The 14,417-nt window shown below is 45.9% G+C and overlaps 1 protein-coding gene across 5 annotated transcripts in view; it reads left to right on the top strand.

Annotated features, from left to right (window-relative positions):
* Positions 1-4,022: 4,022 nt before the first annotated feature.
* TTYH1 (tweety family member 1) overlaps positions 4,023-14,417 on the top strand; it is a 70,589-nt gene continuing 60,194 nt past the window's right edge. For 2 of the 5 annotated variants that reach the window (XR_009758403.1, XR_009758402.1), the window contains exon 1: positions 4,025-4,209. Coding sequence is in view for 3 of the 5 variants with exons in the window: in XM_061589507.1 (XP_061445491.1) it covers positions 4,084-4,209 (126 nt within the window). In the remaining 2 variants the exon portion in view is untranslated. Of the gene's footprint in view, positions 4,210-14,417 lie in introns of all 5 variants that reach the window. The other 3 variants (XM_061589507.1, XM_061589506.1, XM_061589505.1) reach the window with 3 other exon arrangements.

The following is a 14,417-nucleotide window of genomic DNA, read 5'->3' as shown; positions in this document are numbered from 1 at the left end:
AATGTAATATAATCTCCTTAATCTCTCAGCGGCTTTTGATACCATCGACCATGGTATCCTTCTGGAGAGGCTCGCGGAGTTGGGAGTTGGAGGCACTGCTTGGCAGTGGTTCCGCTCCTACTTGGCGGGTCGTCTCCAGAAGGTAGTGCTTGGGGAACATTGCTCGACACCGTGGGACCTCCAATGTGGAGTCCCGCAGGGATCGGTTCTGTCCCCCATGCTTTTCAACATCTACATGAAGCCGTTGGGTGCAGTCATCAGGAGTTTTGGAGTGCGTTGTCATCAGTACGCTGATGACATGCAGCTCTACTTCTCCTTTTCATCTTCTTCAGGTGAGGCTGTCAATGTGCTGAACCGCTGCCTGGCCGCGATAATGGACTGGATGGGAGCTAACAAACTGAGGCTCAATCCAGACAAGACTGAGATGCTGCTTGTGGATGGTTTCTCTGACCAGGTGGTGGATATTTACCCTGTCCTGGATGGGGTTACACTCCCCCTAAAGGAGCGGGTTCGTAGTCTGGGAGTTTTCTTAGATCCTTCCCTGTCACTTGAGGCTCAAGTGGCCTCGGAGGCTCGGAACGCGTTCTACCAACTTCGGTTGGTAGCCCAGCTACGTCCCTACCTGAGCAGAGGGGACCTTACATCAGTGGTACATGCTCTGGTAACCTCGCAATTAGACTACTGCAATGCGCTCTACGTTGGGCTGCCTTTGAGGACAGTTTGGAAGCTACAGCTTGTCCAAAATGCAGCAGCCAGATTAATAACGAGGACCAAGCGGTCGGAACACATAACACCTGTTCTGGCTCGCTTACATTGGCTGCCAATATGCTTCTGGGCCAGATTCAAAGTGTTGGTTTTAACCTATAAAGCCCTATACGGCATGGGACCACAATACCTGTCGGAACGCCTCTCCTGATATGAACCTGCCCGGACACTGCGCTCTACATCGAAGGCCCTCCTCCAAGTCCCGACTCATAGGGAGGCTCGGAGGGTGGTGACAATAACTAGGACCTTCTCAGTGGTGGCCCCGAACTCTGGAATAGTCTCCCCGTTGAGGTGCGTACGGCGCCGACGCTGCTGTCTTTTCGGCGCCAGCTTAAGACCAGCCTCTTTTCTATGGCATTTTAATTTAAATTTTAAAAAATTATGTAATCTGATTTTTGCACTTTATACGTTTTTGTAATATTTATTATGCACTTTTTATGAGATGTATTTTGTATTTTCTGTTGTAATAATAATAATAATAATAATTTAATTTTTAGGCCGCCTATCTGGCCGAAGCCACTCTAGGCAGCGTACATATTAAATTCAATAAAATACAAAATACAGTAAATACAATAAATACAATAAAATACAAATAATCATCAGTGACAGAATAGCAGCAATTGTAATACATAGCAGCGGGGATTGAGTATATAATTAGCCCATCCCGATAGTCTCAAAGGCCTGACCAAACAGCCAAGTTTTTAATGCTCGGCGGAAGGTATCCAGGGAAGGGGCATGTCGAAGATCGAACAGGAGGGAATTCCAGAGAGTGGGGGCTGCCACCGAAAAAGCCCTCTCTCTAGTCCCCACCAACCTAACTACTTTTGTTGGTGGGATTGAGAGAAGGCCCTGCGTGGCGGATCTTGTCGGGCGGCATAGTTGGTGACGCTGGAGGTGCTCCTTCAGATAAACCGGGCCGAAACCATATAGGGATTTAAAGGTTAATACCAACACCTTGAATTGGGCCCGGAAAACTACTGGAAGCCAGTGTAGATTAAATAATACTGGTGTAATATGATCACGGCGACGGCTGTTTGTAAGTAAACGAGCCGCCGCATTCTGTACCAGTTGAAGTTTCCGGACCATTTTCAAGGGTAACCCCACGTAGAGCGCATTGCAGTAGTCTAATCGAGAGGTGACCAGGGCATGTACTACCAGTGGGAGCTGATGAACAGGGAGGTAGGGTTGCAGCCTGCGTATGAGGTGTAGTTGGTACCAGGCTGCCCGGCTCACTGCCGAAATCTGAGCCTCCATGGACAGCCTGGAATCAAGAACAACCCCCAGGCTGCGGACCTGGTCCTTCAGGGGCAATTGTACCCCATTAAACCTCAGGTCAACAGAACCCAGCCTACCCCTGTCTCCCACAAGCAGTACCTTGGTCTTGTCAGGATTTAGCTTCAGCCTGTTCCTTCCCATCCATCCACTCACGGATTCCAGGCACTTGGACATGGTCTCCACAGCCAACTCTGGTGAAGACTTAAACGAGAGATAGAGCTGTGTGTCATCCGCATATTGGTGACACCGCAGCCCAAATCTCCTGATGATAGATCCCAGCGGCTTCATGTAGATGTTAAATAGCATGGGAGAGAGGATAGAACCCTGTGGCACTCCACAAGTGAGGGGCCAAGGGTCTGAAACCTCATCTCCTAATGCTACCTGTTGGTGCCTGTCAGAGAGAAAGGAACGGAACCACTGTAAAACAGTGCCTCCAATTCCCAGTCCTTCCAGGCGATCCATCAGGATACCGTGGTCAACGGTATCAAAAGCCGCTGAAAGATCTAGGAGGACAAGAAAGGTGAATTCTCCCCTATCTAATGCCCTCCTCATATCATCCACCAGAGCGACCAAGGCTGTTTCAGTTCCATGTCCAGTCCTGAAACCCGCCCAGAGAGCTATTGCTAGTCGGGCAGTATATAAATCTAATAAATAATAATAATAATCTGAGATGGGAATTTCCATAAGAATTCTTGGTCTCTATATGGAATGTTCAAAATGATCAAAACCAAAAGGGGATGGAACAACTTCGCTATGAGGAAAAATTACAGCATGTGGGGCTTTTCCATTTAGAAAAAAGGCCAGTAAGGGGGGAGGGACACAAAGATTCAGGACAGACAAAAGTACTCCTTCACACAGTGCATAGTTAAACTATGGAATTCACTACCACAACGTGCAGTAATGGCTGCCAAATTGGACGGCTTTAAAAGGGGCTTAGGATAAAAACATGGAGGATAACGCTGGTAATAGCTCCTAGTGGTGATGGCTGGGTACCTCCTCTGATATCTGAGGCAGGATGCCACTGAAAACCAGTTGCTGAGGGGGTGAGTGTTGTTGCGCTCATGTCCTGCTTGTGGGCTTCCTGTAGGCATCTGGTTGGCCACTGTGAGAACAAAATGCTAGACTTGATGGGCCTTTGGTCAGATCCAGCAGGGCTCTTCCTGCATTCTCGTGGAGGGTGTCCATTCCAGGCAACAACTGCAACAGCACTGGAGTTGCGATCTAGGGGAATAACTGCATCTTCTAAACCACAGCATATCAAATTCTGGAGAAATGTTATGTTTAAAAGTACAGCGACAACTGCTTGCTGGTTGCCCCAATAATTCATTGTGCAAAAAAAAAAAGTCCCTAAAATTGTAGAAACAATCTGCTGTTTGTGAGGTCCCTGTCCATACAGAGGAATGAGTTAAAATCATTGCAAATGGAGTAATTTTTATATAGGGTGTCTTTCTACCCACCCTACACAGTTTAGGCTGCAATCCAGAACATGTCTATTCAGAAGTAAGTGCCATTGGGTTCAATGGGACTTATTCACATGTAAGTGTGTATTGGATTGCAGCCTTAGTTTGTAAGCCTTGACTGCTACTCCCCCAAATATATTATTGAAGAATACAATGAAGTGAATCACAGCAACTGAGAAGTTTTAGAACTTGCTTTACTAGTGGATGGTGCGTTTTTCTCCACCTCTCCTTTAAATCTTAAGCAGTGATGCCTTTTGATGTGTTGCATAGATGGAAAAATCCACTTGGGGGCGCTATCAGTCTCTCTTAAAGGTAGGTTAAGTTGAAACCTCGGCGATGGAGCAGGCGCTCACGAGATGGCGCTGTGTCTTTCACCGTCCTCTTCACCCACAACCTAACCCCCCCATTTCCCCACCATCACTCAACTCCCCCCCCAATATCCCGCGCGGATAAGCCCTGATGTTCCGCGCTGCCTCTCTCTCTCTGCACATCATTGCCCGACATCCATCCCTGTGCCAGCATGGGTGGCCGGCGTCCAGCGCGGTGAGCCGTGTCGGGGTTCTGGGTGCCCCGTGCAGGAGTGATGGGGTCCCCCCAGGGGTACCGAGCTTCGTGGTGGACCTTCCTTCTGCACCAGGCACCGCACATCAACTTCCAGTTTGAGGCAGTGGGGAGCGAATTTGCCCCAGAGGATTGGGGGTACCAGCAGGTGAGTTTGATGCAAAAGTAGGCATGAATTGGAGAGGACTGGGGGGTCGGGAAGCCAGGAAGAAATCAGGCAGGGCTGTTGTGGGAAAGATAAAAGTAGATGAGAGAGGCAAGAGGGGAAGAAGGGGGGACGGGAGGAGGAGGGGAGACTGACGGATGGAGCGGGGCTGAAGAGGAGAGAGGCAAGGAAGGACTTGAACGCTCAGAATGAAAATGTGTGCATTATGCGTGCACTCAAAGATTTGGATGGAAGGATGGGCGAGGGAGCAATCTGGTCAGATGGGGGGGAAAGAGTAAAGACGGGGGAAAGCAGGAGGGGTGGAAAAGAAAATCCGGGTGGAAGGATGTGATGGTCCAAAGATGCGGAATACCTGGATGGGGGAAAAAATGAGTAGGATTGAAGGGGGGGGGAGAAAGCGAGCGGAGCGGAGGATGTGAGCCTAGAGTCGGGAGTGAGAGAGAAGCGGGGGGTAGGGCAAAAGAGGGCCTCGGAAAAGGGGACGAGGAGGAGAGATGAGGTGAAGGGGGAGCGGGATGGGCACGGGAGGACAGAGGGAAGGAAGGGGTGAGGTTCGTCGGACTCGGAGGGAGGCAAACCCGGGCAAGGGGGCTTTGGGAAAGATGGAAGACCGGGGCGAGAGCGACAGGCGGGAAGAGAGGGACGGGGACTGGGAATGCAGGCGAAGGTAGAACTGACATTGGTTTTTGTTGACATGTAAACCACCTGAGATTTTTTGAAACATAAAGTGGCATGCAAGTGAACTAATAAATAAATAAAGAGGAGAATCGTGCAGGACAGGAGGAGACAGGTGGAGGGAGGAAGTGCGAAGGCGTTCCAAGCAAGGGGCATCTCTTGTGCGCCGGCCAGCTCCGGCTTTGCAGTCATGGAGGAGCCTCCACGAGCCAGCTGCCTGTTGAGGTTACCTTAGGGGAGGGAGGCTCGGCTGTTAAAGAGATTCGGATGCCTCGGCTTTCTGCAAGTCTTGGCATAGCTGATAAGGCTCAACATCCTCTTTCAATTTGCGGTGTGTGCGGGGGTGGCGGTGATTCACTTGGGACTTTTCTTCTACAAACAGACCCGATTCGCCTAGAGAGCACACTTGCGTAGAGAAATGTAACGTCTGAAGCAGCTGGATACGGATGTAGCCAGCAGCCAGCCCTGTGATTGCATCAGCCAAAAAAGGGGTGGCTGAGATGAATTCCAGCGGCTGTATCTGTGTCAGCCTGGTTCACACGTTGCATCTCATGGCACAAGCAGACGGTGAGGTGCAGCTCAGGACATGTTGAAGCTGTGCTGTGTGTATCAGTACTGTAACTATATACATGCCCACCTGTGCATCTGTGTTTAATAATCCTACTTTTCTGTCCCCCAAACCAACATTTTATCTCTCAGTCCTTTCTATCTTCATGTCACCACAAATTTTAGCAAACCCAGTATTAATTTAGGAGCATGGGAACCTGCTTATATGGGGCTAAATTACCTCATATAAGCAGGTTCCCATGCTCCTCCAGCTGTCCCCAATGGGCCCCTCCATTTGTTCTTATTACAGCTCCCATCAGCCCCAGCCAGCATGGCCAATGGTCAGGGACGATGGGTGCTTTAGACCAAAACATCTGGAGGGCAGCAGGTCAAGCCTGCGCTGGGAATATCTCTCTAGGGTCCCAGGCAGAAGTCTTTCTGATTATCCACTACAGGAGATGCCTTTAATTGCAGGTGCCAGGGACTGAGGTTGGGGCCTTGTGTGTCCAGAAAGTGGCTGTATACACACCATACATTTAAAACATGAGTTCCCCTGAAGAATCCTGGGAACCATAGTTTGTTAAGGGTGCTGGGAATTGTAGCTTTGTGAGGGATAAGCTATAGTTCCCAAGATTTTTTGGAGGAAGCCATGGACTTCAGATGTATGCTGTGTGCACTGCCTACGGCTGTCTATACCATTTCAATGGCTCTCTGTACCATTTAAAATTATATTGTAAACACTGATCAGTCCCAACATTCTCCTTTGAATTTCTCTGTAAACATGAGTTGCCCCTTCAGTCACCTCTGCTGATTTCTATTAAGTCCCCCCCCCAAGCTGGGAAGGAACTGTAGAAGTAGAATATCTTTTCTTTTATGTAGGAGAAAGATGGGCTCACTCTTCTCAACCTAAGCCACAAAGAGGTGTTTGCCAAAATTTACCAAACAGTAAATGTATATGAACCATGTGGGCAACATGACCACTGGTACTGCCAATATGGCCAATAACTTCCTGCCTATCTAATTTGTCAGATTGTACTTTGTGGAACTAACCACCAAATGATTTGGACGATCCAAGAGAAATTTTGTGCATTGTTTTGGATGAACAAAATCTTCAAAGCTACAGTAGTGAATACCAATAAACCGGGGGTGGGACTGAGGGGGGGGTTCAGCTCAAATGGCTCAATAAATGAAACCAAATATGTAGTGGAACCTTAATAAAAATAACAAATACTTGTGTGTCACCTTAAATACTAACACATTTTATTATGGCATAAGTTTTGACGGGCTAGAGCCTACTTCATCAAATGCTGCATCTGTTCAAGTGTGTTGTAGTCTACAAAAGCGAATGCCATAATAAGACATAAAAAGAAAAGGTTGCCATTTTGGTCCGGGGGGGGGGGAATCCAAAATCCACATTGGGCAGTACTTTTTATTATTGTCAACCAAGCGTAATAAAATAGTGGCAAGCTTTTGAGTTCTCCAGAACTCTCCTCTGGGAAGATGATACACAAAACACAGGGTGAGATGGACGGATTGGAGGAAAGAGATGACAAAAATTAAGCTGGTCATTTTAGTTAAACACAGCTATCTCTCTGGAAGTTGTTAATGAAAACAGATTGTCTCAATTCAGCTTCTCCAGGGGGTCTTTGCATTTCTGAACAGGCTGGCTGAATTACATCAATAGTCTAGCTTAGCGTAGCAGCTTAATTTCTCCAGTGCTGAATTTCAACAGATGCTTTGAAATAACAATGTGGGCAAATGTTGAATAAATTACAATTTCTTGCTCATTCTCAGTTCTGTCAGTTGGGCATGGCAATGGCTGTCATTCCTTCTGTAATCTTCCCACAACAGCCATTGCTATTTCAATCCACCGTGAATTCACCAAGTCCCTCCTATGGTCCATCCCATTTTGGAAGGGAGCTATGCTCTCAATGCGATCACAAAATCCCACAGCAATTAGTTCTCCTGCCCAATCAGCAAAGGAGCCAGAGGCATTGTTAGATGGGCCACAAGGGGCCCTCAGTGGGTGCAGATGGGGCTGGTACCTTTTTGGCACTCACTGATAGGTACATTTTCACAGAAAGTTGTAGAAGCTGGCTGTAGTTTTTGGGTTACATTTATAATATTGAAGGCATACTGGAAGTGCAGCAAAGATCGGTGTGATGGCAGCTGCACAGGCTATTTCTCCACCTGTTTCTTAAATCAAACACTTGTGTGTCATCAAGTGGTAGATAAACTTGCTTGCTGAACCCCTGACAAGAGTTTTTGGATGAAAGAGTTCTCATCTCCGTTCAAAACACTGGGAATGTTGTTGCCTGCCACTAGTGGGGTGGACTCCAGGAGCAAACTTGATGGGAACAGAAAGTTCTTAGGAAGTTCTGAGCTGTGGCTCAGTGGAAGAACATATCCTTGGCATGCAAAAGGTCCCAATTTTCCTTAACAGTGGCCTGCTTGGAAAAGGAGAGCCCTATTGTGCATCTACACATTATGCAGAATGAGGAGATGGTTTTGCACTTTAATCCTTTGTGTTTAGTGTGAGGCCTGCTCTGCACATGCAGAAGACTAATGCAGTGAGAATTCTGCAGGGGTGGAGTAGACTATTCAGTATCAGGCCACAGGTAGGGCACATCTGATTTGAATGCTCACCCATGTTTCTTGTGGTGGTGGTGATGTTAAAAAACATCCTGTGAGTAAAAATTGCACATCTATCTGAACTCATTCGCTGTTATGACAGTTTTCTATCTGTAGGGAGTTTTTACATAAGAGAACATTAAAAAATATGATCCTCTCCCACCACCGCCCATATGCAGCTTGAAGCGGTACAATCAAATCACAGATCTTTACCTCTTCATTCTGCTTCATGTGTAGTGTCAGCTAGGCCTGACTCATTCCAGAATAAGTATGCAAAAGACTGCAACCTAAGGTGGTGGAATTCTGACTGTACCACTTCAAACTACACATTCCAGACTCTACCACTTCAAATCGCATATTTGTGATTTCTTCCTTTGTGTTTTAACAAAGAAATGCATGTAGTCAACTAGTACATTGGATTACTGTAACACATTCTACGTGGGGCTGCCTTTGAAGAATGTTTGGAAAGATCAGTTGGTCCAAAGAGCCACAACCAGATTGTTAACCAGGGCTGGTTACAGGGAACACACAACTCCCTTGTTACAGAAATGGTCTGTTTCCGAGCACAATTCAAAGTGCTGGTTATGACCTATAAAGCCCTATACAGCTTGGGTCCTCCAGGCTACCTGAAGGATTGTATCTTCTCATGGAAGCCTGTCCAAGCCCTGAGATCATCAGGGGAGGCCCTTCTCTCGGTCCCGCCACCCTCACAGGCACGTCTGATGTGAACACAAGAAAGAGCCTTATTGGTGGCTGCCCCCAGGCTCTGAAACTCCCTTCCTAGGGAGATTAGACTGGCTCCCTCCCTGCTGTCCTGCTGTCAGCAGGTGAAGACTTTTCTGTTCCAACAGGATTGTGGGAACTGACTGCAAGGGCTATTAAATAGGGTGCTGTTTCTACTGATTTGTATTTTGTGTTTTTTTAATCACTATGTTTGAAATGGTTCTAATTTTACAGTTTTAGTTTAATTACATTTTAATTATAACTTCTGTATGTTTTATTTATACATTTTAACTGTATTTGTTTTAACTTTTGTAAGCCGCCTGGAGTCCCAGTTCTGGGGAAAAGGTGGGAAATGAATAAAATAATAATATAATAGTGCATAAAGGAAAGCATTACAACTTATTCCCTCAAGTCCAGTTTTTGTCAAACTAGATTTCATCACACAACCACATACAAAATTGAGTTTCACTACAGAATCCAAGCTCCATCAGCAAATCCTTCCTCCCACCCCCCAGCCTCGTTTCCTAAAAAGGAATACCAGATGCTACAACAAACCTTTCCATTTTGAGAGCAGAAGTATTGCGACTAAGCAGCTCATGCAAATCTATTTCATTTGATTCAATTAAAGAATTTGGGCTTTCTGGTCACATAAAATGTAGTATGCATTACACCCTCCCTTCACAACCTTCTTTTAGAAACACTGTTCAGACAGAGTTCACAAGGCGCTCTCTCTCTCTCTCTTCTCCCATGCCGTGTGTGTTTCTTTTACAGCTCTTCTTTTTAAACACTCTTGTCTCTGAACATCCTTTTAAACATGTGGATGCAAAACCTCCGCACAGTATAAATAATTTATCTTTTATATAGCTCTCTACCCTGGCACAGCGTCACAGTTCTTGTCTCCACCTTAACTATTTTAACTGTTTCTCTACAAAAAGTTCTTGCAGCCTTAATATTTACCACATTATGGCGCTGCCAAGATGTGGCTCCCTTTCGCTTACCTCTCACTAAGCCCCCAAGAGGGTGCCAGGCAGGGCTGGCGTCAGCATCCAGCATCCTTGGGCAGTTGCTGGTACCCAAGAAGAGTTCATTGCTGATGCCTGCTTGGCCCCCCTGACATTCCAGTGAGTGCTGCTGTGATTGGAGCCACCATTTAAGTTACCTGCAATGCCCTGCGACACCCCAGTGTAGACTTAAGAGTAGTTCTGCTGGATCAGGCGAAAGGGCTCTCTAATCCAGCATCCCATTTTTCACATTGGCCAACCAGCAAGGGTGTACTGGTCCAGGGTCTCGGGGGGTCTTAGACCCCTTACCTTTTTGGGAGCAAGATCCCAGCAGAGTCCCTATATCTCCAGAGTCCTATGAGCCAATCAGCGTGAAAGAGGAGTGTGTTAGCCACTGAGAAGAATCTTCTTACATGGTTCCTTGTCCTTTCCTGCTGATTGGAACCAATCAGAGTGAAAGAAGGTGAGCCAGCCATAGAGAAGACTCTTCTCAGTAGCTAATACACTCCCCTTGCATGCTGATTGTCTCCTAGGACATATGTTGTTCTAGGACAGCCTTTCCCAACTAGTGGGCCACCAGATATTGTTGGACCACAATTCCCATATTTCCTGACCATTGGCAATGCTGGCTGAGGCTGATGGAAGTTGTGGTCCAACAACATCTGGTGGCCCACTAGTTGGGAAAGGCTGTTCTAGGAGAAGGTTCACATGGGAAGGACAAAGGAGTGTGGAGATGATGACAGGCAGCAAGCAAGTGAGGGGACCTGGCTTTGAGGGGGCGTGGCATGACTATCATGAAGGGACCCTGCACTTCTGAATTTGTCACTACGCTACTGCCAACCAGATGCCTATAAGAAGCCCACATGCATGACATGAGGGCAATAGACCTCTCCCGTTGGTGTTCTCCTGCAACTGGGGCTGTGTACATACTATGCCTTTAAAGCACATTAAAAGCACATCCCCCCACAACAGATCCTAGTAATTGTTGTTTACCCCTCACAGAGCTACAGTTCCCAGCATCCTTAACAAATTTTTGAGGGGGAAAATCTGCTTTGAATGGGCTTCAAAGGTATTGTGTGTCCACAGCTTCAGAGACATATTGTCTCTGTAGGGGAGCAACTTATGTATCCCCCAAAAGAAATGCATCACTACAAAAAACAAAAACAAAAAAGAGGACACAGATTTGCATCAAATCTGTATATGCCAATTTATATGTATAGATGCAAAATGTAGAAATAATTGATTTAATTTGAAATTCAGTATAGGGAAGACTGTCACTTGCTCTGCTGTCCAGAGCTAATGGGCAACTTCAAGGCTCTACAAAGTAGCTCATGTGGCCACCTTATGCCTCTAATGCTGGAGGTGGTATATAGCCATCATGACTAGTAACCATTGGTACTAGCCTTATCCACCATGGAATCATCTAATGCCCCTTTAAAACTGTCTAAGTTGGAGGTTTTCATGGCAAAAATGACCAACTGCAAGACTCAAACATTTTGTAGATGTAAATGTCTCAAATAACAGAACACTATACAAACATAAAATGATCAAACTGTAGTGACGCCATAGCGTCATAACATCTTGCTGGAGCAAACACCACAAGAATTGCTTTTAAATATATTTTTTAAGCTTTTTTTTAAAAGTGGTTTTTAAAGCTTTTTTTAAAAAAAGTTTTTAAAGATGTTTTGTTTTAATATATTTTAAAGTTTGTTTTTAATGATGTTTTAGAGAGTTTTTAGTGCTTTTGTTTGCCACCCTGGGCTCCTGCTGGGAGGAAGGGCTGCATATAAATCTAACAGATAAATAAATAGAATACGGAATACTGGGCCCCAGTGGGGATCGCCATTTAAGTTGCCCACAATGCCCCAGTGATTCTACATCAGGGACACCAGCACATTTAAAAAACTACAGTTTCTAAGATTCTTTGGGAGACACCTCCTGCTGGGAGGAAGGGTGGGATATAAATTAAATAATAAATAAATAAAATGTACGATGTGCACTCAGCAAGTGACACGTGAGGGGTCATGAGGATAATATGACAAGGGGACCCTCAAACCTGGAGCTAAAACCAATTCTAGGGAGGTGCATTGCATCCGCTGTCCCCTGCACACCCTCTAAATCAGAGGGGTGCAGATTTCAGACTTGTCAGATGTACTTTGCTTTTTTCTTTCTTTCTAGAACTCCATTATCTACCCATCAGAGCCAGGTGCAAAATACATACAATTAGAATTAAAGGACAGGGTGTCTATGAGCCTAGGAATTTGTTTTCAGTACCCAGGAAGTGAATCACAATCCTTTCACATAAAAATTCAGTCCTGGTTAGTAGCCTTCTTCATTTCCGCAGCCTAATTTAGGTGAAAAAAGTTGTTTTGTTGTTGTTACTGTCAAACACCTGAGAGTCATAACCTCTTGCCAGTCCACTGCAAATCACCCAGAGATCTAAAAGCAGATTATTATCTGCCTCCTATCTACTCTTGCTCTTAAACAGGGATAAACTTCAGCCCAAGGGGCAAATGTGGCCCTCCAGATTCTCTGTCTGACCCTTGGTGGTCTCCCCAGGCCACGCCTCCTTCCCAGGCCACACCCTTCCTCAAGTGCCTTGAACTATGATAATGCCTGTTAGTTAGTTGTATGCCTGATTGGAGAGTGAAGTGGTATGCGTAGAAAACTCTGATTTTTGTGTGGCTGGAATGTAGTCTACTAATCAAAAGAGCTGCATCTGTTGCCCATCGGTGGCCACTAGCCGTGATAGCTATGCTCTGCCTCTACGGCTGGAGGCAGTATGCTTCTGAATACCAGTTACTGGAAACTGCAGGAGCGGAGACTAGTCTTGGGCTCAGGTCCTGCTTTTGAGCTTCCCATAGGTTGGCCATTGTGAGAAAAGGATGCTGGACTAGTTGGACCACTGGCCTGATCCAGCAGGGCTCTTCTTATGTTCTTACCCACTTTTTGCCTCTGGCCCTGTCCACCATTGGCATGCGGCCCCCAGCAAATTGCTCACATGGTAATATGTCTCACAGGCTGAAAAAGGTCCCCCCACCCCTGCTTGAAGCCATTTTTAATGGCAGGAGAAGAGACTCTCCTCATTGGCTCACATAGTATCTCCTTGAAACAATACCCCCTTGCCTTCTCTTATTCCTCTGTTGATGGTCAGATGCACACTGCACAAGCCACATGCTCTAAACCTACCTCACCTATCTCCTTCCGGCATTCTCTCCAACTTGTGACAGCATCAGATCACTTGCCTCTGTAGCAGGAATCAGCTGGTCACTGATGCCATCTTTCCATTGTTCATCTGCCCAAATCCTCCCACACATCTTGAGCCTTGGATAGATAGATATTTACATCAGCCACCAAGCATTCCAATTTGTGCCCAAAGTACAAACCTATCCGAACACAACTAAGCAGATAAAATTGCCAAATTAAATTAGAAATTATACTGAGCCTATCTTGCCAGTGGTATCAACACACTTGGCAGGCCCAATATGAACTGTTTTACTTAAGATCCTTCAAATTTGGTAATGCACCAAATTTTGAAAAATGCAAAGCACATTCATTGTTGGAATGGAATAATAAAACTGAATACATTTGTGGTATCTGAATATGAAAGTGTGTACATTGGGTTGTATAAGCATGTATTGGCATGCATATTAAGAAAGAGGGAAAAATCTGGTGGGTTTTCTCACCAGTTCTCAAGGACTTTTCTGTGGGCTTCTTTCTGTTTGGCTGTTCTCCCACACACCTGTTCATGGATTGTTTCTCCAGGTTCTGATCTTTACCTGGCTATTTTACATCTCTCACTTGAAGGGCTGGTTGAAACCAAAAGTGCATTCCATACTGCTTTCGTATTGTGTTAATTACCCCCATAGGAATGACTTCATTTCCCAGTGCACACCCCCCGCTTGATGCAATTATTGCCAGTGTGCCATTAGCAGAACCTATCTGCACTCTCCAGAATGGCTGCCCCACCACCACTCAGTCTCTACCACTTCCTCTATTTCTAGTGTTAAGCTTGCGAGTATAGTTGCTTATGTAGCCAAAATGGCACTGCCCACATACAAAAGGTATCGGCAGGCTTGGGAGAGCTCCAAGGTTTGCAATAGTACAAAAAATATTTTGGGGAAAAAACTCTAAAAGAGGGCACCCCCAAAACAACCATATGAGGACTGAGCATGTTCAGTGGCCACGGAATGCTGACTGCAAACTGGGAGGAAGAGGAAACGGAATGGAGTCTCCTGAAAAGGGATACTCCATGCTGCAACATTTTGTTGCAGGTCATACTGGAAGGCTGCCAGTTAAAGTCTGCAGGTAGCATGTAGTTCCCAGCAGAGGTGGAAAAAAACAGATCCCACTTCAGTGATGGACCACATGCCAGTTTCTGATGGATCTCAACCCCCCAACACCTCCTTTCAGCTAGAAGCTTTGCAAAGAATGCTGGATGAGGTTGCCCTTGGCCTGACCAAGTAAAGCATGTGTATTCTTAAAGAATAGTGCACACTGAGGATCACTTCATACAGATTACTTAGCTGTTGAGAGATCCTAAGTATACGGTCCTGCTTTGTAATTTAACTCACATTAGCAAACTTTCTGTCGGAGAGTCGCGATGCTGGGAAT

The sequence above is a fragment of the Rhineura floridana genome, chromosome 11 (assembly GCF_030035675.1).
Source record: "Rhineura floridana isolate rRhiFlo1 chromosome 11, rRhiFlo1.hap2, whole genome shotgun sequence".
NCBI classification, from domain to species: Eukaryota; Metazoa; Chordata; class Lepidosauria; order Squamata; family Rhineuridae; genus Rhineura; species Rhineura floridana.
The sequence above is the reverse complement of the archived record's forward strand: the minus strand, read 5'-3'. Positions and strand labels throughout refer to the sequence as shown.